Consider the following 24,611-nt stretch of genomic DNA (forward strand, 5'->3'; position numbering starts at 1 on the left):
AAAACAGCCCTTCATAAGTATACAAGAATTGAAATCATACCATGCATACTTTCAGACCACAATGCTATGAAGCTTGAAATCAACCACAGGAAAAAGTCTGGAAAACCTCCAAAAGCATGGAGGTTAAAGAACACCCTACTAAAGAATGAGTGGGTCAACCAGGCAATTAGAGAAGAAATTAAAAAATATATGGAAACAAACGAAAATGAAAATACAACAATCCAAACGCTTTGGGATGCAGCGAAGGCAGTCCTGAGAGGAAAATACATTGCAATCCAGGCCTATCTCAAGAAACAAGAAAAATCCCCAATACAAAATCTAACAGCACACCTAAAGGAAATAGAAGCACAACAGCAAAGGCAGCCTAAACCCAGCAGAAGAAGAGAAATAATAAAGATCAGAGCAGAAATAAACAATATAGAATCTAAAAAAACTGGAGAGCAGATCAACGAAACCAAGAGTTGGTTTTTTGAAAAAATAAACAAAATTGACAAACCTCTAGCCAGGCTTCTCAAAAAGAAAAGGGAGATGACCCAAATAGATAAAATCATGAATGAAGATGGAATTATTACAACCAATCCCTCAGAGATACAAACAATTATCAGGGAATACTATGAAAAATTATATGCCAACAAATTGGACAACCTGGAGGAAATGGACAAATTCCTAAACACCCACACGCTTCCAAAACTCAATCAGGAGGAAATAGAAAGCTTGAACAGACCCATAACCAGGAAAGAAATGGAATCAGTTATCAAAAATCTCCCAACAAATAAGAGTCCAGGACCAGATGGCTTCCCAGGGGAGTTCTACCAGACATTTAAAGCAGAGATAATACCTATCCTTCTCAAGCTATTCCAAAAAATAGAAAGGGAAGGAAAACTTCCAGACTGATTCTATGAAGCCAGTGTTACTTTCATTGCTAAACCAGACAGAGACCCAGTAAAAAAAAGAGAACTACAGGCCAATATCCCTGATGAATATGGATGAAAAAATTCTCAATAAGATACTAGCAAATCGAATTCAACAGCATATAAAAACAATTATTCACCATGATCAAGTAGGATTCATTCCTGGGATGCAGGGCTGCTTCAACATTCGCAAATCAATCAACGTGATACATCACATTAATAAAAGAAAAGATAAGAACCATATGATCCTGTCAATCGATGCAGAAAAGGCATTTGACAAAATTCAGCACCCTTTCTTAACAAAAACCCTTCAGAAAGTCAGGATAGAAGGAACATACTTAAACATCATAAAAGCCATTTATGAAAAGCCCACAGCTAACATCATCCTCAATGGGGAAAAACTGAGAGCTTTTTCCTTGAGATCAGGAACACGACAGGGATGTCCACTCTCACCGCTGTTGTTTAACATAGTATTGGAAGTGCTAGCATCAGCAATCAGACAACAAAAGGAAATTGAAGGCATCAAAATTGGCAACGATGAAGTCAAGCTTTCACTTTTTGCAGATGACATGATATTATAAATGGGAAATCCGACAGACTCCACCAAAAGTCTGCTAGAACTGATACATGAATTCAGCAAAGTTGCAGGATACAAAATCAATGTACAGAAATCAGTTGCATTCTTATACACTAATAATGAAGCAACAGAAAGACAAAGAAACTGATCCCATTCACAATTGCACCAAAAAGCATAAAATACCTACGGATAAATCTAACCAAAGATGTAAAAATCTGTATGCTGAAAACTACAGAAAGCTTATGAAGGAAATTGAAGAAGATATAAAGAAATGGAAAGACATTCCCTTCTCATGGATTGGAAGAATAGTGTCAAAATGTCAATACTACCCAAAGCTATCTACACATTCAATGCAATCCCAATCAAAACTGCACCAACATTCTTCTCAAAACTAGAACAAGCAATCCTAAAATTCATATGGAACCACAAAAGGCCCCGAATAGCCAAAGTAATTTTGAAGAAGAAGACCAGAGCAAGAGGCATCACAATCCCCGAGTTTAGCCTCTACTACAAAGCTGTCATCATCAAGACAGCATGGTATTGGCACAAAAACACACACATAGACCAAAGGAATAGAATAAAAACCCCAGAACTAGACCCACAAACGTATGGCCAACTAATCTTTGACAAAGCAGGAAAGAACATCCAATGGAAAAAAGACAGTCTCTTTAACAAATGGTGCTGGGAGAACTGGACAGCAACATGCAGAAGGTTGAAACTAGACCACTTTCTCACACCGTTCACAAAAATAAACTCAAAATGGATAAAGGACCGGAATGGGAGACAGGAAACCATCCAAACCCTAGAGGAGAAAGCAGGAAAAGACCTCTCTGACCTCAGCCGTAGCAATCTCTTCCTTGACACATCCCCAAAGGCAAGGGAATTAAAAGCAAAAATGAACTACTGGGACCTTATGAAGATAAAAAGCTTCCGCACAGCAAAAGAAACAACCAACAAAACTAAAAGGCAACCAACAGAATGGGAAAAGATATTTGCAAATAACATATTGGACAAAGGGCTAGTATCCAAAATCCATAAAGAGCTCACCAAACTCCACACCCAGAAAACAAATAACCCAGTGAAGAAATGGGCAGAAAACATGAATAGACACTTCTCTAAAGAAGACATCCAGATGGCCAACAGGCACATGAAAAGATGCTCAACATCACTCCTCATCAGGGAAATACAAATCAAAACCACACTCAGATATCACCTCACGCCGGTCAGAGTCGCCAAAATGAGCAAACCAGGAGACTATAGATGCTGGAGAGGATGTGGAGAAACGGGAACCCTCTTGCACTGTTGGTGGGAATGCAAACTGGGGCAGCCACTCTGGAAAACAGTGTGGAAGTTCCTCAGAAAATTAAAAATAGACCTACCCTATGACCCAGCAGTAGCACTGCTAGGAATTTACCCAAGGGATACAGGAGTACTGATGCATAGGGGCACTTGTACCCCAATGTTTATAGCAGCACTCTCGACAATAGCCAAATTATGGAAAGAGCCTAAATGTCCATCAACTGATGAATGGATAAAGAAATTGTGGTTTATATACACAATGGAGTACTACATGTCAATGAGAAAGAATGAAATATGGCCTTTTGTAGCAGCGTGGATGGAACTGGAGAGTGTGATGCTAAGTGAAATAAGCCATACAGAGAAAGACAGATACCATATGGTTTCACTCTTATGTGGATCCTGAGAAACTTAACAGAAACCCACAGGGGAGGGGAAGGAAAAAAAAAAAAGAGGTTAGAATGGGAGAGAATCAAACATAAGAGACTCTTAAAAACTGAGAACTGAGGGTTGATGGGGGGTGGGTGATGGGTATTGAGGAGGGCACCTTTTGGGATGAGCACTGGGTGTTGTTTGAAAACCAATTTGACAATAAATTTCATATATTGAAGAAAAAAAAAAGAAATATACATTATCTGAAAGAATGATTTTCAAAAATTGCATATCACCATCTCTTATAACCCAAAACTTATCTTATCTTCACTTTGTATAACTTTGTTTTGCAAAACAAAATAAAAATGTAAAATCATACTGTAGATGCGGAAACTATATAACCAGGTGAACTGGGTACCCCTAAATTATTTCTATTACAATTAGGGAGTTCAATTTAGAACTTTTTGTCATCAAGATAATACCGCTTTATACTTTTCTATTAAGATAAAAAGTAAATTATACCGAAAATTATAGATTCACCAACTGAATCCTAAGAGGATTTTCATGACCAAAATACCTTCTCTTTAAGGTTACGAAAAAAAAAACTGAAAGCCTAAGAACTTGAACAAGGCACTTCCTGGGGCGAGCTTCTGAAGGAATAATTCTAATGAGAAGTTAAAATTGATTACTTACCTGTAAGATAACAAGAGCGTTTTCTATGGAAAGGTCATCTGATGGTAGGCCTTCACTTTTCCAAATTAACTGCTCACTTTCAGTACAAAGAAATCTCCTTAGATCAAATTCTGAAAAGATATTAATATCTCACTACAGTGATCATGGACTTGACAAAGGGAAGGGAACAAAACTATTTAAAATACACTAAAACAAAAGTCACAGAATTATCCTTAATCCATTCCTCCCCCTTTAGCACCAAAAGCTAAGGGTGGCAGTGGAGGAGTTTAAAACAAAAAGTACAAAGGAGTGAAAGTCAGTTAAATTATATTTCTTGTATATTTAATAAACGTTTCACAACTATAATAATTTGTGAAAACCACAAAAGTCACAAGGAATGTTGGAATTCCTACATCCCATTTTATGATATGCAATTATTGTGAAAATCAATGTATTAAAATATTTAAATGCATTCATACATTACCAAAAATACCCCAAGCTCTCAGTTTCAGAGAGTCATTTCAGGAATGTAAGATCATTGTAACAAAACAATTCAGAGAACAATTGTAGAATTGAGCAAATCTGAAGTAGATTTGGTTTCTTTTAGCTTATAGAACATTTTCCTCATTTATCAAAAAATACAGTTTTAGTATATTGAAATTTCAAAACATGAATGACTAAGTACAGACTTTCAAGACAAGCTGACTTGGTCCATTCTTCCAAGCAGGTTTTTCTCAGACCCTCAGGAGCAGCAGAAAGATAGGTAATGAAGGCGGCAGCCAGCTGAGCCCTCTTAGGAAGAGTAGCTAATTCCTCTGTTATCTCTGCAACCTGCACAAGAAGAGAGAGAGCAGGGGCGGGGATGGGGGGATGGATATGTTCTAAAACGTGAAAAGCATGACAGCTTCATAAATTAGAGTTTTGACTGTAGAAAAAAAAATTAGTTGCCGGTTTAAAGTAATAACCCCTGTCGTGCATGCAATTGTGAAAATGTAAAAATAGCCACAAGATCTCAGACCCTGCTGAAATTTTTAAAATATATGAAATACCAACATTATTTGTAGAGATGAACATATTTTGTCATTGAAAGTTCATAATGGTTCCTATGAAGCAGAAATTTTATCCCAATTACAGTTAAAAACTGTGAATTAGCATCACTTTGGAAACTACAACTAAGTACACAGAGTAAGAGCAAAGGTACAAAACAAAATTTTAAAAATGCATGGAGATGCCTTAGTTAAAAGCACAGTGTGACTGCAGCATAGATGTGAGCAGGCAGAGTAGCAATGCAGAAAAGGTGGAAAGAGAGAGGCAGAGCGGGCTGGCCATGCACACAATGGAGCTTCTGCTATAACCCGGGGCTGTAATGAACCACTGCAAGTGTTCAAACAGGGCAGACAGGGATAGAATGAGACTGGGTTTACAAAGATTATTCAGCTGACAAATGAGGAACCAACCAATTTAAGGGTCAGATAGGAGGGGGACAAGTTAGAGGAAAATTTAGGTAAATAAATAAACAAACAAACTGGCACTAAAGACAGAAGACAAATTTGAAGGATATTTGCAAGTGGACATGACAAGCAAACAAGGAAATCTAACAGAGAGATTACTCGTAAACACGATCATTAATCAAAAAACTCCTAACAAGAGCACCTGGGTGGCTCAGTGGGTTAAGCAACAGACTTTGGCTCAGGTCATGATCTCGTGTCTCTGTGTGAGTTCAAGCTCCACATCAGGCTCTCTCTGGTCATCGCAGAGGCTGGAGCCTGCTTTGGATCCTCTGCCCTCTCTCTGCATCTCCCCTGCTCATGCTCTTGCTCTCTCTCAAAAATAAACTGACGTTAAAAAAAAAAATTCTCAACAAACAAAAGTCCAGGACTTCATGGCTTCACAGGTAAATTCTACCGAACATCTAAGAGTTAATACCTATTTTTCTCATATTATGCTAAGTGAAATAAGTCAGTAGGAGAAACAGAAATACTGTATGATTTCACTTATATGTGGCATCTAAAAAACAAATGAATAGACGAAAAGCAGATTCAGCCCCATAAACACAGAGAACAAACTCATGATTTAGGGGATGGACAGAATGGGTGAATGGGGGGCAGGAGATACAGGATTCCAGTTAGGGAAGGAATAATTCATGAGAATAAATGGCACAACACAGGGAATCATAGTCAATGATATTGTGATTGCACTGCATGGTGACAAATGTAGCTGCACATGTGGTGAACACAGTGTAATGTGTAGAGCTGTTGAATCACTATGCTGTATACTTGAAACCAACTTAACATTGTAGGTCAACTATACTCAAATAAAAAATTATTAAAAAACAAACAAAAATAGACTGCTCATCTCAAAGTATTTCAAAAAAATAGAGAGGAAGGAAAGCATCCAAATTCATTCTAGGAGGCCAGCATTACCCTGACACCAAAACCAGACAAAAACGTAACAAACAATAAATAAATAAATAAATAAAACTACAGGCCACTATCTCTGATGAACAATGATGCAAAAATTCTCAAAATAATAGCAAAACAAATTCGACAGTACAACTTAAAAAAATCCCTTACCATGTTCAAATGGGATTTACTCCAGTAATGCAAGAGTGCTTCAATATTTGAAAATCAATGTGACACACATTAACAAGAAGGGTAAAAGCTACAGGATGATCGCAATAGACACAGAAAAATCATTTGACAAAATACAACACCCATTCATGATAAAAACGTTAACAAAGTGGGTTTAGAGAGAACATACCTCAAGATAAATAAAGCCGTTAATGAAAACACACAGCCAACATCATACACAAGGGTGAAAAACTGAAAGCTTTTCCTCTAAGACCAGGAAGAAGACAAGGATGCCCACTCTCAACACTTAGATTCAATATAGTATTAAAAGTTCTAGCCACAGCAATCAGACAAGAAAAAAATACATAAAAGCCATCCAAAATGGTAAGGAAGAAGTAAAATTTGCACTATTTGCAGATGACATACTATACATAGAAAACCCTAAAGACTCCACCAAAAAATTATTAAATCTGATAAATGAATTCAATAATGTTGCAGGATACAAAATTAATGTACAGAAACCTGTTGTATTTCTGTATACTAATAATGAGGTAGCAAAAAGAGAAATCAGGAAAACAATCCCATTTACAATTATACTAAAAAAAAAAAAAAAAATGCCTAGAAATAAATTTAACCAAGGAAGTAAAAGCCCTACACTGTAAGACACTGATGAAAGAAATTGAAGATGACACCAATGAGAAGATATACCATACTCACTAACTGGAAAAATTATTATCGTTGAAATGTCTATACTACCCAAAGCAATCTACAGATTCAGTGCAATCCCTATCAAAATACTAATAGCATCTTTCACAGAACTAGAACAAATAATCCTAAAATTGCTAAGGACCCACAAAAAACCTTCAATCACCAAAGCAATCTTGAGAAAAACAAAGCTGGAGATCTCACCATCCTAGATTTCATTGTATAACATTAACCTACAGTAATCAAACAGTAGGATATTGGCAAAATAATATGCACACAAATCAATGGAAGAGAACACAGAGATCAGAAATAAACCCACACGTATAGCACGTATATCACAAATTAATTTATGACAAAGGAGGCAAGAATACACAATGAGTAAACGATGCTGGGGAAGCTGAAGAGCTAAATGCAAAAGAATAAAACTGGACCACTTTCTAACATCATACCCCAAAATAAAGTGCATTAAAGACCTAAACGGGAGACATGAAACCATAAAACTCCTAGAAGAAAACAGGCAGTAATCTCTTGGATGTCAACCATAGCAACATTTTGCTAGATATGTTTCCTCGGGTGAGGGAAACAAAAGCAAAAATAAACTAATGGCACTACATGAAACTAAACTGCTTTTACACAGCAAAGAAACCATCAACAATAGACAAAGGCTGAATGGGAGAAGATATCTGCAAATGACATAGCCAATAAGGTGTTAGCATCCAAAATACCTAAAGAATTAATACAACTCAATACCAAAAAATCCTAATAATCCAATTTAAAAATGGGCAGAAGACCTAAAGAGACATTTTCCCAAAAAAAGACATCCAGATGGCCAACAAACACATGAAAAGATGCTCAACATCACTCATCATCAGGGAAATGCAAATCAAAAGCACATGAGATCTAACCTCACACCTGTTAGAATGGTTAGTAACAAAAGGCAAGTAATAACAACTGTTGGCAATGTAAAGAGAATGGAATCCTCTTGCATTCTTGGTGGGAATATATATGGTGCAGCCACTGTGGAGAACAGTATGGAAATTCCTCATAAAATTAAAAAGAGAAATATCATATGGTCCAATAATCCCACTTCTGGTATTTACCCAAAGAAAACAAAAACACTACTTTAAAAGATAAATGAATCCCTAGGTTCATTGCAGCATTATATACAGTAGCCAAGATATGGAAGCAACCTAAGTGTCTATCAATAGATGGATAAAGAAGATGAATGGATATGGGCACCTGGGTGGCTCAGTCGGTTGAGCATCCGACCACGGCTCAGGTCATGATCTCAGAGTTCATGGGTTCAAGCCCCACAATGGGCTCTGTGCTGACAGCTCAGAGTTTGAGCCTGCTTCAGATTGTCTCTCCCTCCCTCTCTCTGGCCCTCCCCTGCTCGTGCTCTGTCTCTCCCTCTCTCAAATCGCTATGTTGAACACCTGAAACTAATATAATATTGTAAGTCAACTGTAATTCAGTAAGAAAATAACTAAAAATAAAATGAAAATGAAGGCTGGACCAAAACAAAAAAACAAAAAACAAACCCCTAACAACTCAGCAGTCTGGAAATACAGCTTTGGTCACCACCATGGCATGGAGGACATTACTGAGACTAGACGAGACAAGCCCAGAACAGGTGCAGGGACAGGGGCTGAGGAAGGGAATGCTGAGGCACTCAAACACTCCAGGGTGAGCACAGGAGGGAATCCCGTAGGGAGGGGTCTAACTGGTTTAAGAAAAACGAACCTACCAACCAAAAAAAATGAGACAACACGGTAACGAAGTCAAAATAACAGATTATTTGTAGAAGAAATCAGTGGCCAGCACTGTCAAATCCTGAGCTTGCTGTCCTGGAAGGTGAAGTTCAGGGTAATCTCTGGAGAGAACTACGACGTTTCCCCTCAAGTCATCGTCACCCCTGCCTTTCCCTCCGTAACGTATGCAACCGGAAGAGGAACAGGCCACAATGTCCAAAACCCACTCACATAAAAACATTCTGCTTAAAAATCAACTCACACAATGGCCATTAAAATCTAGGTCATTTATCCTAACCTAGTGGAAAGTTGAGGGATATTTCGCCCCTTTTTTTCTTTTTCTAACAAATACATTACAGATTTTTCTGTGTTTTAAAGGAAGCCTCTTTCTGACCTCTGTCTCTCTCAGACAAACCTGTGCGTTCCATCTTTTGTGCTCTTGGTCAAGCTGATTAATTAGCACTTCTGCGGCTTTAATTGTTTCCTGCGCTCTGCTCACTTCAGCTTCCAGCTTGGCGGCTTCTGAAGTCCTGCTCTGAAATCTAGGAAAACATTAAAATTTAATTAAAGGCCAAGGGGTTTAAGAGAGATTTGACTACATTATCCTTAGATACTAAAGTGAGCTTTTATATAAGAATTTAATTAACGATAATACTGCCAATATTTGTGTTTGAAGTATCATTAACACGAACTGGGAGAACTGAAGCCTGGCTCTTACAGGGTGGCGACGTCCTGCTGCTTGCGGGCCAATTTCTCCATGTGACATTCAGGGCCCTGTCGGAAGACTGACCCTATCTGTCTCTTCAGTTGTACATCATTTGAGGCCAGTCCAGCAACACCACATGTCAATCTCTAGAAATTCTATTCTCCGGAAACACCCTGTCCTCTGTCTGCTTCTTCAGGGTGCCCCATGTGCCTGGAATACATTCAGCCCCTCTTATCCCTACCCCACCCCTCACTCTAACTCCTTGAAATCTCTATTTAACAAAAATATAAATAAAATTTTAAAACTCATTTCAAAAATCCAATTCTCTACCTACGTGCCTGTTTGTCCAAGTTTATAACTGTCCTTTTAAATTATTTTCCTTAAGAAATACTTGTACGAATTTATTATTTTATCAAATAGAACAGTACTATTCCAGATTATTACCCAGTCAGTCCTTCAACAAATATGTAACTACTTACAAAATGCCCCAGATTGTGACAAATATAAACAAAACAAAACAAAACAAGGGGCACCTGGGTGGCTCACACTGTTAAGCATCCAACTCTTGATTGTGGCTCAGGTCAGGATCTCATGGTTTGTGAGATCGAGCCCCATGTAGGGCTCTGCACTGAGATCACGGACCCTGCTTGGGATTCTCTCTCTCCCTGTCTCTCTGCTGCTCCCCCGCCAGCACCCATGCACTCTCTCTCTCAAAATAAGTATTTTAAAAGACAAAACAATAAACAGCAACAAAAAAAGCATGTCATGTTTCATGTAATCCTCAGAACCACAGTTCAAAATGAATATTATGATTCTCATCTTACAAAAATGAAGACTTAGACCCCAACAGATTATTTCACATTTCACCAATCATCAGTAGAAGATCTACAATTCATACATGGGTGTGTCTAAGCTCCATTTGGCCAACAGTGCATTTTATCACCTCTCTAAGTGCTCTACATACCTTGTTCTCCTGCACATAGGACTAGACAGAACTGAGGTTTCCAGTATGGTGGCCACTAGCCACATGGGGCTTTTCAAATTTAAATTACTAAAAGCAAACAAAACTTCAAATTCAATTCCTCGGTCGAATTACACACACTGCAGTGCTGGTGGCTACCAGACTGGATAATGCAGGTTACAGAACATCTCCACCATCTCGTCCGGTTCCATGGTGCAGCCTCACTCTAGCCCTGGGAATACGTACTACATACTCACTCACCTCAACAATTCATTCTGTGGACACAGTTTTACCATAAATGTGGGCTGAATTAAGCCAACTTGCACGTTTCTGTAGAAGTTGTATTAAAATGGCAAATGTCTCCATTTTGTCAGATTAGAATTTAAAATTGAAAGACCATACTCATTTTTCAACTACTCTTTTCTTTGGAAGTATCCCAGAAAAGACTGTCACTCACAACCCAGAGTCAGTTAAATCTTAGGGTTCAAGTAAACGATTATTAACCAGCATGAATTCATTCTTGATAATAACTCTAAAAATGGAAAATTCCTTTCTGTTTCACTTAAAATTAAAAGCTAATTCTGAAGGTTTTGAAAACAATCCTTCCAAAATATTGATAGTATGACATAGTGATTAAGAACAGGTACTTTACAGAGTTAGAAAAAAGCAACAATCTAAGGCTAGCTTTGTCATTTAGACTGTTCCACACAGACAAACCTTCCTAATCTGCACAATGAAAGAATACCCACCTCTGAGTCCTAAAAATAGTAAGTATGTAAAGTGCCTAGGGCAACGTCTGACCCCTGTACAAGTGACTTAACAAATGGAATCAAAACATCGCTACCACATGCTAACTACTCAATAAATATTTGACAATCGGTTGAATATGAAGCACTAAGGCTGAACATATGAAACTGAAAGGAAATAATCATTTTCCCTACAGTTCTCAGTATCTGGAAAAAAGTGAAGTTTCTTTCGTATAACTCTAACACAAAAAAATTCAGAAATATTGAAAACACTGGATTTAAAGGTTTGAGGCTTCTTTTTGTTTTTCTTCTCTGTAAGTTAATATATATAAATATAAATAGAGATCATTGTTTCCTGTATAGAGAAAAAATAGTTTTCAACCTGATGAATTTCTTTCTTGGTACAATAATTTGTATTTCTTCCACAAAAAGAGAAGCAAAATGTAACACACCACTTAAAAAAAAAGCATGCAATGGGCTCAGTCGGTCGAGTGTCCAACTCTTGATTTCGGCTCAGGTCGTGATCTCGTGGTTTGTGAATTTGAGTCCCCATGCCGGACTCTGTGCTGACAGTTTGAAGCCTGCTTGGGATTCTGTCTCTCCCTCTCTGTCTCTCTCCCTCCCCTGCTCTTTCTCGCTCTCAAAAAAAATATAAAAATAAACTTTAAAAATTACAAAAAAAAAAAAAGCATGCATTTAGAAAAGTTTTAGTCTTGGGGTGCCTGGGGGGCTCAGTTGGTTAAGCATCTGACTTCGGCTCAGGTCATGATCTTGGGGTGCTATGTCTGTCTCTCTCTCTCCCAAAAATAAACATTAAAAATTTTTTTTAAAAACAAAAGTTTTAGTCTTATAAAGCTGTAAGCAAATGACAACATACATAATATTTAATCACATATCCTCCAGGTTTTTAAAAAATTTTTTAATGTTTATTTATATTTGGGAAACAGAGAGAGAGGTGGGGGGGGGGGGGCAGAGAGAGGACACACAGAATCCGAAGCAGGCTCCAGGCTCTGACCTGTCGACACAGAGCCCAACGCGGGGTTCAAACTCATGAATCCCGAGATCATGGCCTGAGCCAAAGTCGGATGCTTAACCAACTGAGCTACCCAGGCGCCCCCGATATCCTCCAGTTTTTCAATCTTCACAATTTTTATAGGAAAACTGTCCTACAGTTGTTAGGATACCCACACCAGTATCTTCTATCCTACAGTCAAGAGCAATCACATGAGGCCAGAGGTACAGAAGAGGTTTTACAATCAATAATAGTCATAAATGGTCCTGAAACTTAAGTACAATACTGCATAAAGGAATATTTTTCTCAACACTAAAAGGCACAAAGTTAAGAGAAGACAAGTTTTTAAATGTGATCGTGCAGCCTCAGGAAGATCACCAAATAGGGTGGACTACAGCATCATTCAAAATAAAGGAGCCTGAAGCCCTAAGTCTTGAGAGTACAGATACACAGATACCAATGGAAACCCGGAGCATGAACTTGCTACGTTCTGTCCCTCTCGTTGGATTCCCCCGGGCTCAGCAATGTCTACAGGGACCACTCCACAAATGGAGACCCCAAATATGTTTGCTCTTACCAAAAACATTTTTTTATAAGAAGAATACTTTCTACATTATTTCATATGCTTCCCCATTTTAGAGTAAAAATCACAAAAAGAAATGAAAATAATGATTATAACTAAGCTTTTCAAAATTGAAAAATCAGTTGAGGTATGTTCTCGAATACGCACAATGCAATTTTTTTTCAAAATACATTTTAAACTTAACTTACTTCTCTTTGAGTTCTGATACTTTCTGGCCGACAGAATTTAGAAGTTCCTCTAGCTTCCTTTTTCGGTCTTCAGTTTTCTTCAAATTTCTAAAACAATTCAATTTTATAAAACGTATTCTATTTTATATATCAACACCAGCAGAAGTAACACCTTCATATCCCTTCTAAAACCCTACCAAAATGGAACCAAGGGAATAAAAAGAAGATATACATGCACACAGATAAAGAGAACAGAAGAGCAAAGTACTGCAGTGGAATAATTTCAATAATTTTGAAAGGTGGTAACTGACATAACGGAATGCAAAAAGCTAAAAGCTGAGTAGCCGCAGGAAGAAAAGTCAAAAAGGAGAATTCCAAATGTTCAGGAATTGTGGACAATAGGTACTTAGAAGACAATAGAGCTAAATATAGAGAATTTTCTACTAGTCGATATAATAAATACATCAACCTCAGATTCCCTCGCCCACCGAGAAGGGACTATCCTCTTAATACATCCCAGAAAGGCAAACTTATAATCCCCACTCACTCCCTTCCACTCCCATCTAGGCAGAAAGTGTGAAGACTCTTCTAGAGACATGACTTAACCTTCTCCCCTCAAAAATTCCCACAGTAGAGAGAGTCAAAGCATAAGTGACTCTTAAAAACTGAGAACAAACTGAGGGTTGATGGGGGGTGGGAGATGGGTATTGAGGAGGGCACCTTTTGGGATGAGCACTGGGTGTTGTATGAAAACCAATTTGACAATAAATTTCATATACTGAAAAAAAAAATTCCCACAGTATCTGAGAGGTTGTCCTGTTATGACCAGTGCACACCGCTACGCTCTGCTGCGCACCCGTGCTTCACACAAATCAAACACAGACTGTAAGGTGTCACACCCCAGCACCCCCAGCGTATCTGATTCAGTAAAGTCTGGAAAGAGCTCAAAAATGTGCACTTTTAACAAGTGTCCAGGTGACACGGACACTGCTAGCTCAGGGATCACACTCTGAGAACTACTACAATAGAATAAGGCCTTCAAAATTGTGAGACTAAACCATTTCTTGCCCAGTACTATAAACCCAGTCCAATTACTGACCAGACAGAACAGCGTAACACAGATAATTTTAGACATGCAGGATCTCAAAACAGTTTTCATCCAATACACCCTTTCTAAAGTGCAGGATGTATCCTAGAAAAATGAAGGACGGAACTAAGAAAGACAAGGACCCCTAATAAGACAACACATCAGAAAAGAGATTCAGAGAAACAGCCAGAATCACAGTGAAGAGAGGTCCCCACAGATGGGAGCAGCAGCCTGGGGGAAGAACTGGTCCATGTTGGGACAGGGGGACAAAGGCTCTAGAAGGGATAATACTAAGAAAAAATACATACAACACATAGATCCCAAATATGCTTTAGCATCTGATAAAAGGATTGTGGATAAATATGTGATATTAAACAAAAAAAAACCCCAATCAATTGAAAAAATGAGGAAATTATTAAGAATAATAAAAGATGTACAAGAAAGGAAATATACACATAAAATATATGTCTCAGCTGTGAAAAATATTCATATACACAAAATAACAAATATTTAACATTTATTAAACAAAAATCTGTGACAAACTAACACAAAAATGTAATATAATTATACTGAGAAAACTAAGATGTTGAAACTGCTAAAATTCTCTTTGCCCAGAATAAGAATAGATGATGTCAAAAACTCATCAGTCAAGAACATAACATGGGAATACAAGCTGGTGCAGCCACTCTGGAAAACAGTATGGAGGTTCCTCAAGAAACGAAAAATAGAACTACCCTAAGACCCAGCAATTGCACTAGTAGGCATTTATCCATGGGATACAGGTGTGCTGTTTCGAAGGGGCACATGCACCCCCATGTTTATAGCAGCACTATTGACAATAACCAAAGTATGGAAAGAGCCCAAACGTCCATCTGTGGAGGAATGGATAAAGAAGATGTGGTATATGTACATATGTGTGTGTGTGTGTGTGTGTGTATATAGTGTATATATATATATATATACACACACACACACACACGGTGTGTATATATATATATGGTGTATATATATATATACGGTGTGTACAAATATATATATATGTATATATATACATACACATATACACACACACACACATATACATACAATGGAGTATTACTCGGCAATCAAAAAGAATGAAATCTTGCCATTTGCAACTACATGGATGGAACTGGAGGGTACTGATGCAAGCAAAATTAGAGAAAGACAAATATCGTAGGACTTCACTCATATGAGGACTTTAAGACACAGAACAGATGAACACAAGGGAAGGGAAGCAAAAATAACATAAAAACAGGGAGGGGGACAAAACCTAAGAGACTCTTAAATATGAAGAACAAACTGAGGGTTACTGGAGGGGCTGTGGGAGGGGGGAAGGGCCAAATGGGTAAGGGGCATTAAGGAATCTACACCTGAAATCACTGTTGTACTATATTTTAACTAACTTGGATATAAATTAAAAAAATAAATTTAAATCAACAAACAAAACGCTGACTTAGGAACAATAGCCAATTAAAATTTTAAGCCCCAAAGTAAATAGTTAAATTGCCCCCCTACTCAGACAGACTATGCTTTGAAAAATACTTATGACACATTTCTTAGAACTTAAAAGAAGAAAAGAAATTCAAAAGCCCTAAATTTCCAAAACCTACTTCCTGTATGTTAATATTACTCCTTCCCCAAACCCAAGCTCTCTGTGAAAGAACCTCTCCCAACAATACACAATGGACAAGGGAAAAAGAGAGTGGGTCCTACCCTCCATTTGCTTCTAATTGTTTTCTTCTGCCCTGTTTAGTATTTAATTTTATATAATTGACCCATGTTATATGTTTTAATGTTGTCAGCTGCCTTTTTAGATGTAAACAAGAAATGAAACATAAATATATCTGAATAATTAACTCAGCCATTAAAATGATGAAAATAAAGGTCAGACTTATTTCTATTTTGTATTTCACTTACGATTCTAATGCTGCCTGTTCAGTTTCCAAAGGCTGGATCCGTTCCAAGACGTGGGAATACTGGATGTTCGCTTTCACCCACGCGGCCAAAGGAGCCGCCGCAGTACTGGCTCGCTTCGCGTTCTGAAAAACCCATCACGAGTTATCCAGCACCCAGACTTAATTTCAAATAAAAGCAAAGCTAATTCTAGTCTGTCTTATGTAGGCCTTTATTTAATAATTTATCTCCCAAAATAAAGTGGCTTATAGCTAAAATAACAATAAAGTGTTAATTTCATTAAGGTAATCTAGAATTTTTGCTTCAGAGTTAGTGATTTTGAACCACATAAATCTTTAATATAATGATATTTTAGTGACAAAAGTGTTCCATTAGCCACATTCCTTATTATAAATTATTATAAATTATTATGTCTGTCCACAATGATGTTCAAGCATCAATTCTTCCTCCTCTGTACATGGGACACAACTTAATTAGAAAAAGCAATTCGGAAACCATTGCTATTAGTGCCAGAGACAATGCACATGACATTTTCAATAAGAGATCTCAAAAAAATACCAGAATCATGTAACTGAACCTATTCACTGAAAAGAGACACAAGAATCCTAACAGAGATATCTGGTCTTATCTAACAAATACACAGGAAGAAGGAAAAACAGACCAGGCAAGCTGGAGGTTAAGAAATGACAGACTGAGAATTTACAGCACAAAGATTCAAAAACCACTTACGACAATAAATGTGCACCCCAGACCCAACCTGGATTCCGGTCCACCCATTGGTAAATGCTTCTGACACGTAACATCTACAGCTTATTTTTTTTTAACTTTTGGTTTCCAGGCAATATAAATAATCAATAACTTAAAGTTATCACATTTTAACAAGCAGAACATTATACAGTATGGAAAAGGAATTGGCGGCATAACTGTTAACAATTACCTTTGAATCAAAAGATCCTTTATTTTTATAAAGAAGTTCTTCAACACTGTGTCTTATCTCCTTTGGAATATTTCGTGCGTCAAAGGTTGCTATGTCGTCTCTCACACCTCTTTTCGCAAGGAAACTAAAATTACAGCATATTACTTAAAGTGAAGCTAAATAACATTTGCTATTTCTGATGAACATACCAATGTCACAAAATGGTACATACAATACGTTCAATCTGTTAGTTATCAAACAACAGGGTACTAATGTATCCCTGCTTCTAATGCAGCATCTGTCGTTACTACAGACGACGAGGACAAGCTCCAGGAAGATCCACCGCAGCCTTTCCTGGGTTCTGTGAACAACTTGGAGCAGTGAAATGAAGGGGTCACAGTCCTTTCATTTTACCCACATCCCTTTCTGAGAACCGCCAGGTACGTGCACGTTCTAGGAGATGTCAGAAAAGTTCCTGACTCTTTTCTAAGAAAGGTATTTTCAGCTGTGCCCTCGACCACATCCCCTTCCCATCTCTAGACAGGAAAGGACTCTACTGTCAACCTCCATGCTACCGCGGACCACGCATCGGAACGAAGCCCATCATGCTGCTGCAACGTAAGCTCCGGAGCTATCTGGCTGCATATTTAGTTATCACACAGCCTCTTCTCTTCCAGCTCACATCTGTACTGTTCCGGGGCTCCCGCCTCCTGTTTCTGTCCTCTGACCCTAACAATAGTGGCTATATTTTCTTCGTCAGTGAATCACAGTAAACACAATGCTCTGTAATGTGTGAGGACCAAAGAAGTGTATTTACTGAGATGTTCTTCAAGATTTCCAGGCATTCCTTTCTCCTCTTTGGACACTTAAAATAATCCCTTATTATGGGTAAAAACATAGATGTTGTATGGTTTTATAAAGTATCTTGAAATATGATGGCAAAGGGTATACTAGGTAATTAATGAAACAGTGTGAAAAGCAACAAAAGAAATATTTAAAAATACGAAGGATGGGGCGCCTGGGTGGTTCAGTCGGTTAAGCGTCCAACTTTGGCTCAGATCATGGTCTCACGGTTTGTGAGTTCAAGCCCCGTGTTGGGCTCTGTGCTGACAGCTCGGAGCCTGGAACCTCCTTCGGATTCTGTGTCTCCCTCTCTCTCTGCCCCTCACATTCTCCTGCTCTCTCTCAATAATAAATAAACATTAAAAAAAATAAAAAAATAAAAATACGAAGGATGGGTGCCTGGCTGGCTCAGTCAGTACAGCATGTGACTCTGGATCGTGGGTTTGTGGGTTCAAGCCCTACACTGGGTGTAGAGATTCCTTACAAATAAAATCTTTAAAACTAAATGAATAATACATACATACATAAAAATGTGAATGTGTACTTCATAGGGGAAATAATAACATTCTTCACAAATTCAAAAACTTACCTTTTCATGCTCACCCAAGATGTATCAAAGATCCCCATCAGCCTTAAAACACCCTCAAGAATGTCTCTGATGATGTCAGGTGGCATGCGCAGTGAGCGAATTTCTGAAAGAGATTCTGGCTTGATGTTTCCAACTGCTAGTTTAGCTTCATTGACTAGAGGCTAAAAAGACAAAGGGCTTTATTACTTTCAAAAATATGTATATAAAAATCATTACCTCTTTACAAATTATTGAATATCTGTCATTTTATTAAAAATAACTGTAGGGGGCGCGTGGGTGGCTCAGCCGGTTACGCATCTGACTTGGGCTGAGGTCATGATCTCAGGGTTCCCTTAGAATCCAGCTCTGTGCTGACAGTTCAGAGCTTAGAGCCTGCTTCGGATTCTGGGTCTCCCTCTCTCTCTGCCACCCCTCCCCCACTTGCACTCTGTCTCTCTCTCTCTCAAAAATAAATGTTAAAATTTTTTTTAATAACTCTAGTTACTAATATCCTTTTTCTTCAAATATCAAAATGCTTTAAAACACGCAAAATACAAAATCTTTAAGTTCTTACCACCATAACTGCAATAATCTACTTTAGAAAATTCAATTTGTTTTGAGACAATTTGCTATTTTTTCCTTCAAACTTTTATTTAAATTTTAGTTAACATGCAGTACACTATAGGTTTAAGAAGTAGAATTCAGTGATTCATCACTTACACACGATACTCAGTGCCCATCATCAGGTGTCCTCCTTAGTGCCCATCTCCCACCCACTCCATCAACCCTGTTTGTTCTCCATCATTAAGAGCTTCCTATGGTTTGTTTCCCTGTCTGTCCCCCTCCCCTCCCATACTTTTTTTTTTCTTAATGTTTATTTATTTTTGACAGAGAGAGAGAGAGAGAGAGAGAAAGAGAGAGAGACGGAGCATGAGCGGGGGAGGGGCAGAGAGAGAGGGAGACACAGAATCTGAAACAGGCTCCAGGCTCTGAGTTTGTCAGCATAGAGCCCGACGCGGGGCTCGAACTCACAGACCACGAGATCATGACCTGAGCCGAAGTCGGATGCTCAACCGAATGAGCCACCCAGGTGCCCCATCCCCTCCCATACTTTGATCTGTTTTGTTCCTTACATTCCTCATACTGGGAAGTCATATGGTATTTGTCTTTCTCTTATTTCACTTAGCATAATCCACTCTAGCTCCAACCACATTACTGCAAATGGACAATTTGCCATTTTCAAGAGGCTCCTTATATTCTAAGACAAGCTGGCCAACCTAGTGAGGAACCAAAAAAAAAAAAAAAGAGCCTAAGACTTTGACTTGATTTCCCTACAATGCATTTTTCTTCAGACAACACGGCTTGTGAAAAACAAAGATGGTTTTTGATGACTATTGGTTCATTCACTGACTTTACCTGGTGGACCCTCCATCTTGCTTCTCTTCTACAAATAATACCCTGATTGAAAGCCACACTTGGTAATACTGTTAGAAAATAAGTCAACAAGTAATGTTTGAACTCCTAGACACCACTGGTAGTCAAAAATGGCTCTTACCATTTTTCAGGTTTTTTTTTTTCATGTTTATTTTTATTTTTAAGAGAGAGAGCATGAGCAAGAGCAGGGAAGGAGGAGGGTCAGAGAGTAAGAATCCCAAGCAGGCTCTGCACTGACAGCACAGAGTCGGACATGGGGCTCGAACCCACGAACCGTGAGATCATGACCTGAGCCAAAATCAGACACTCAACTGACGGAGCCACCCAGGTGCCCCACGAAATTTCCTTTGTAGCTTACCTGTACTTCTTTTAACTCATCATCAATTTTGTTTTTTCTTTCTTCAATTTTAACAACTTCTTCTGCTATCTTGTGCTTCAGTCTTTCAAGTTCTGTCTTTTGCTCACTAGCATCCTATAGAAATATTTATAAGGCATTCCAATTAATTTTAATGCACTCAATATTTAAAAGCATAGTATCAAAATAAGTTACTTTAAAATAACATCTTCTATTAAATACTTTTGTCATGTTAATTGACATAAGAGTTTCTAAAATGTCTGGGAAACCAAACATATAATTTACTGTATATGTACCATCAGGAGGTTTCTCTGATTTATTTTAGTTTTTTCTGAATAGCAAAGCAATAAATGCTATTTATATAAAAATCAACTCAGAAATGGCATAATGTATAAAATTATCATAATACACATTTAACACTTGCAATAAATAACCCAGAGAAGTTAGTACTATCGTGTTCATTTCATAAAGCAAAAATAAATTCTTCTATAATTCTAACAGTAAAGACTAACTCTTAGGGACTAATTACATTATATTGCAAGTTTGTGTTTCTACACTTTTAGACAAAAATTAATTGAAATCATGACAATAATACGATGGCGAATAATCAACAAAAATTACTACAGATTCAAAAAACACTAAGTCATGAACTCTTTGTTCCTGAAAGCAAATATCAAGGGTCCCACCTACATGAAAATGCTATGAATCGTTGTGAATGTCCATATTTGGTTTATCTGTACTAACTGAAAATCCAAAGAGGAAATCCGTCAAGAAACCTTTCACAAGTGCTCGCCTCAGTGGTTCTCAACTCGATTACAATCACAAGGAATGTCCTGTGTTCTATTTCCAAATATATTGAAATAGTCTGGATGCAACTGAGGCACAGAACTGTTTAAAGACTTGTCAGGTGGCTCCAATCCGTGGCCCAAACGGAGACTCACTGAGGAGTGGACCCTTGCTTCCCCCTGCCCTTCCCGGGAGGCACCTTCCACACCAGCTCAGGTGGAACTGTCCCCGGGCCACAAGCCTTCCCACCTGCACATCTCCCCCTCGCTGCTCAGGAGGAAGTCTTTTTCTCCACCTCCACATAAAAGCCGCCAAAGGCCCGGCTCATGTGTTTCTTGTTTTATTAGCCTACTCTACCAACTGGAGGTTCTCCCTATTCTGAGATTTTATAGCATTTATTTCTTGTTTTTCTTATGTCACAAACCTAGAGCTGCGAGCTTTGGAAATTACACAGTTGGATACTTAAGCTGTCTGTCCACACTATACCTTTTTATAACCGAAAATGTCAGCTATTCATAATTAAGAACAATTACCAACTTACAAGATGCACAGTGATTCTTCCTAGTCTCTGCTAGGCAATACAATTAGCCACAGTCTTAGGAAAACCTCTTCTAGGAAGGGCCCAGACAGAGAAAGGGCATGGCGGCCAGCGTACCCGACTCCAGCCCACTAGTGTGAGACCACACAGGCACACAGGGCTGACTATGCCCCTCTAGTAAACACACAGTTACCAACACTATTATCCTCTACAGAGCTTTCACTTTTTTCATATTCCAAATTACTCTTTAAAGGTAAGTATTTGACAGACTTTTTTTAAACAATAAATATAGCTGGCTGCTTTACAAAAAAATCCGTATTAATTTGGTTCCAAAATACCCTGAGGAAAAAAACATGCTAAAGTTTTATAATATGAAAATTACATTTGATTTTCCTATTACATTACTCACCAGGTCAGGTACTCAATAACATTATCTTGGAAACATTGAATGTGTACATAACCGTCATGTTTCTGGAAATGTTACTGCCTTTGAGAATGACCACATGCATCAAAGATGGTCTTAACTGGACCACTCGGGACCTTCCAGACAACCCTCCCATGAAGCTCACACCCCCACAGTCCATCCAACCCTCAGATCGCCAGTGAGGATGAGCACACTTAAGAAGATATCTTCATTATCATGCTACTGGAAGTCAAAAGAAAGCTGGAGTAGCCATACTTCTATCAGACAAACTGGACTTTAAATTAAAGGCTGGAACAAGAGATGAAGAAGGGCACTGTATAATAATTACGAGGTCTATCCATCAGGAAGAGCTAACAATTATAAATGTCTATGCACCAAATATGGGAGCCCCCAAAATATATAAAACAATTAATCACAAACATAAGCAACCTTATTGATAAGAACGTGGTAATTGCAGGGGACTTTAATACTCCACTGACAATGATAGATCATCTAGACACAGGACCAATAAAGAAGCAAGGGCCCTGAATGATACATTGGATCAGATGGACTTGACAGATATATTTAGAACTCTGCACACTAAAGCAACAGAATATACTTTCTTCTCGAGTGCACATGGAACATTCTCCAAGATAGATCACATACTGGGTACAAAACAGCCCTTCATAAGTATAAGAGAATTGAGATCATACCATGCACACTTTCAGACCACAATGCCATGAAACTTGAAATCAACCACAGGGAAAAGTCTGAAAAACCTCCAAAAGCATGGAGGTTAAAGAACACCCTACTAAAGAATGAATGGGTCAACCAGGCAGTTAGAGAAGAAATTAAAAAATATATGGAGGGGCGCCTGCGTGGCGCAGTCGGTTAAGCGTCCGACTTCAGCCAGGTCACGATCTCGCGGTCTGTGAGTTCGAGCCCCGCGTCAGGCTCTGGGGCTGATGGCTCAGAGCCTGGAGCCTGTTTCCGATTCTGTGTCTCCCTCTCTCTGCCCCTCCCCCGTTCATGCTCTGTCTCTCTCTGTCCCAAAAATAAATAAACGTTGAAAAAAAAAAAAAATTAAAAAAAAAAAATATATGGAAACAAAGGAAAATGAAAATACAACAATCCAAACGCTTTGGGATGCAGCGTAGGCAGTTCTGAGAGGAGAATACATTGCAATTCAGGCCTATCTCAACAAGAAAAATCCCAAACACAAAATCTAACAGCACACCTAAAGGAAATAGAAGCAGAACAGCAAAGACACCCCAAACCCAGCAGAAGAATAGAAATAATAAAGATCAGAGCAGAAATAAACAATATAGAATCTAAAAAAACTGGAGAGCAGATCAATGAAACCAAGAGTTGTTTTTTTGAAAAAATAAACAAAATTGATAAACCTCTAGCCAGGCTTCTCAAAAAGAAAAGGGAGATGACCCAAATAGATAAAATCATGAATGAAAACGGAATTATTACAACCAATCCCTCAGAGATACAAGCAATTATCAGGGAATACTATGAAAAATTATATGCCAACAAACTGAACACCCTGGAAGAAATGGACAAATTCCTAAGCACCCACACACTTCCAAATCTCAAACAGGAAGAAATAGAAAACTTGAATAGACCCATAACCAGCAAAGAAATGGAATCAGTTATCAAAAATCTCCCAATAAATAAGAGTCCAGGACCAGATGGCTTCCCTGGGGAATTCTACCAGACATTTAAAGCAGAGATAATACCTATCCTTCTCAAGCTGTTCCAAAACCTAGAAAGGGAAGGGAAACTCCCAGACTCATTCTATGAAGCCAACATTACTTTGATTCCCAAACCAGAGACCCAGCAAAAAAAGAGAACTACAGGCCAATAACCCTGATGAATATGGATGAAAAAATTCTCAATAAGATACTAGCAAATCGTATTCAACAGCATATAAAAACAATTATTCACCATGATCAAGTGGGATTCATTCCTGGCCTGCAGGGCTGGTTCAATATTCGCAAATCAATCAATGTGATACATCACATTAATAAAACAAAAGATAAGAACCATATGATCCTGTCAATCGATGCAGAAAAAGCATTTGACAAAATTCAGCATCCTTTCTTAATAAAACCCCCCAAGAAAGTTCAGGATAGAAGGAACACACTTAAACATCATAAAAGCCATTTATGAAAAGCCCATAACTAGTATCATGCTCAATGGGGAAAAACTGAGAGCTTCCCCCTGAGATCAAGAACATGACAGGGATGTCCACTCTTCACTGCTGTTGTTTAACATAGTGTTGGAAGTCCTAGCATCAGCACTAAGACAACAAAAGGAAATCAAAGGCTTCAAAATTGGCAAAGATGAAGTCAAGCTTTCAGTTTTGGCAGATGACATGATATTACACATGGAAAACCCGACAGAATTCACCAAAAGTCTGCTAGAACTGATACATGAATTCAGCAAAGTCACAGGATACAAAATCAATGTACAGAAATCAGTTGCACTCTTATGTACTAATAATGAAGCAACAGAAAGACAAAGAAAAGGATCTCATTCAGAATTGCACCAAGAATCATAAAATACCTAGGAATAAACCTAACCACAGATGTAAAAGATCTGTATGCTGAAAACTATAGAAAGCTTATGAAGGAAATTGAAGAAGATACAAAGAAATGGAAAAACATTCCACGTTCATGGATTGGAAGAATAAATATTGTTAAAATGTC

General features: G+C 38.2%; 1 protein-coding gene across 2 annotated transcripts in view; it reads right to left on the reverse strand.

Moving 5' to 3' along the window:
* The window catches only part of DYNC2H1 (dynein cytoplasmic 2 heavy chain 1), a 341,612-nt gene that overhangs the window by 207,331 nt on the left and 109,670 nt on the right, over positions 1-24,611 (reverse strand). For both annotated transcript variants that reach the window (XM_086679269.1, XM_086679270.1), the window contains exons 56-63: positions 20,171-20,284; positions 18,400-18,560; positions 16,989-17,112; positions 16,055-16,176; positions 13,051-13,137; positions 9,270-9,396; positions 4,518-4,659; positions 3,850-3,959 (exon numbers count right to left, since the gene is read on the reverse strand). In XM_086679269.1, the coding sequence (XP_086535395.1) occupies positions 3,850-3,959; positions 4,518-4,659; positions 9,270-9,396; positions 13,051-13,137; positions 16,055-16,176; positions 16,989-17,112; positions 18,400-18,560; positions 20,171-20,284 (987 nt within the window). The remainder of the gene's footprint in view (positions 1-3,849; positions 3,960-4,517; positions 4,660-9,269; positions 9,397-13,050; positions 13,138-16,054; positions 16,177-16,988; positions 17,113-18,399; positions 18,561-20,170; positions 20,285-24,611) is intronic.

The sequence above is a fragment of the Puma concolor genome, chromosome D1, assembly GCF_028749965.1.
Source record: "Puma concolor isolate L17-30 chromosome D1, mPumCon1.1.hap2, whole genome shotgun sequence".
In the NCBI taxonomy this organism is placed as follows: Eukaryota; Metazoa; Chordata; class Mammalia; order Carnivora; family Felidae; genus Puma; species Puma concolor.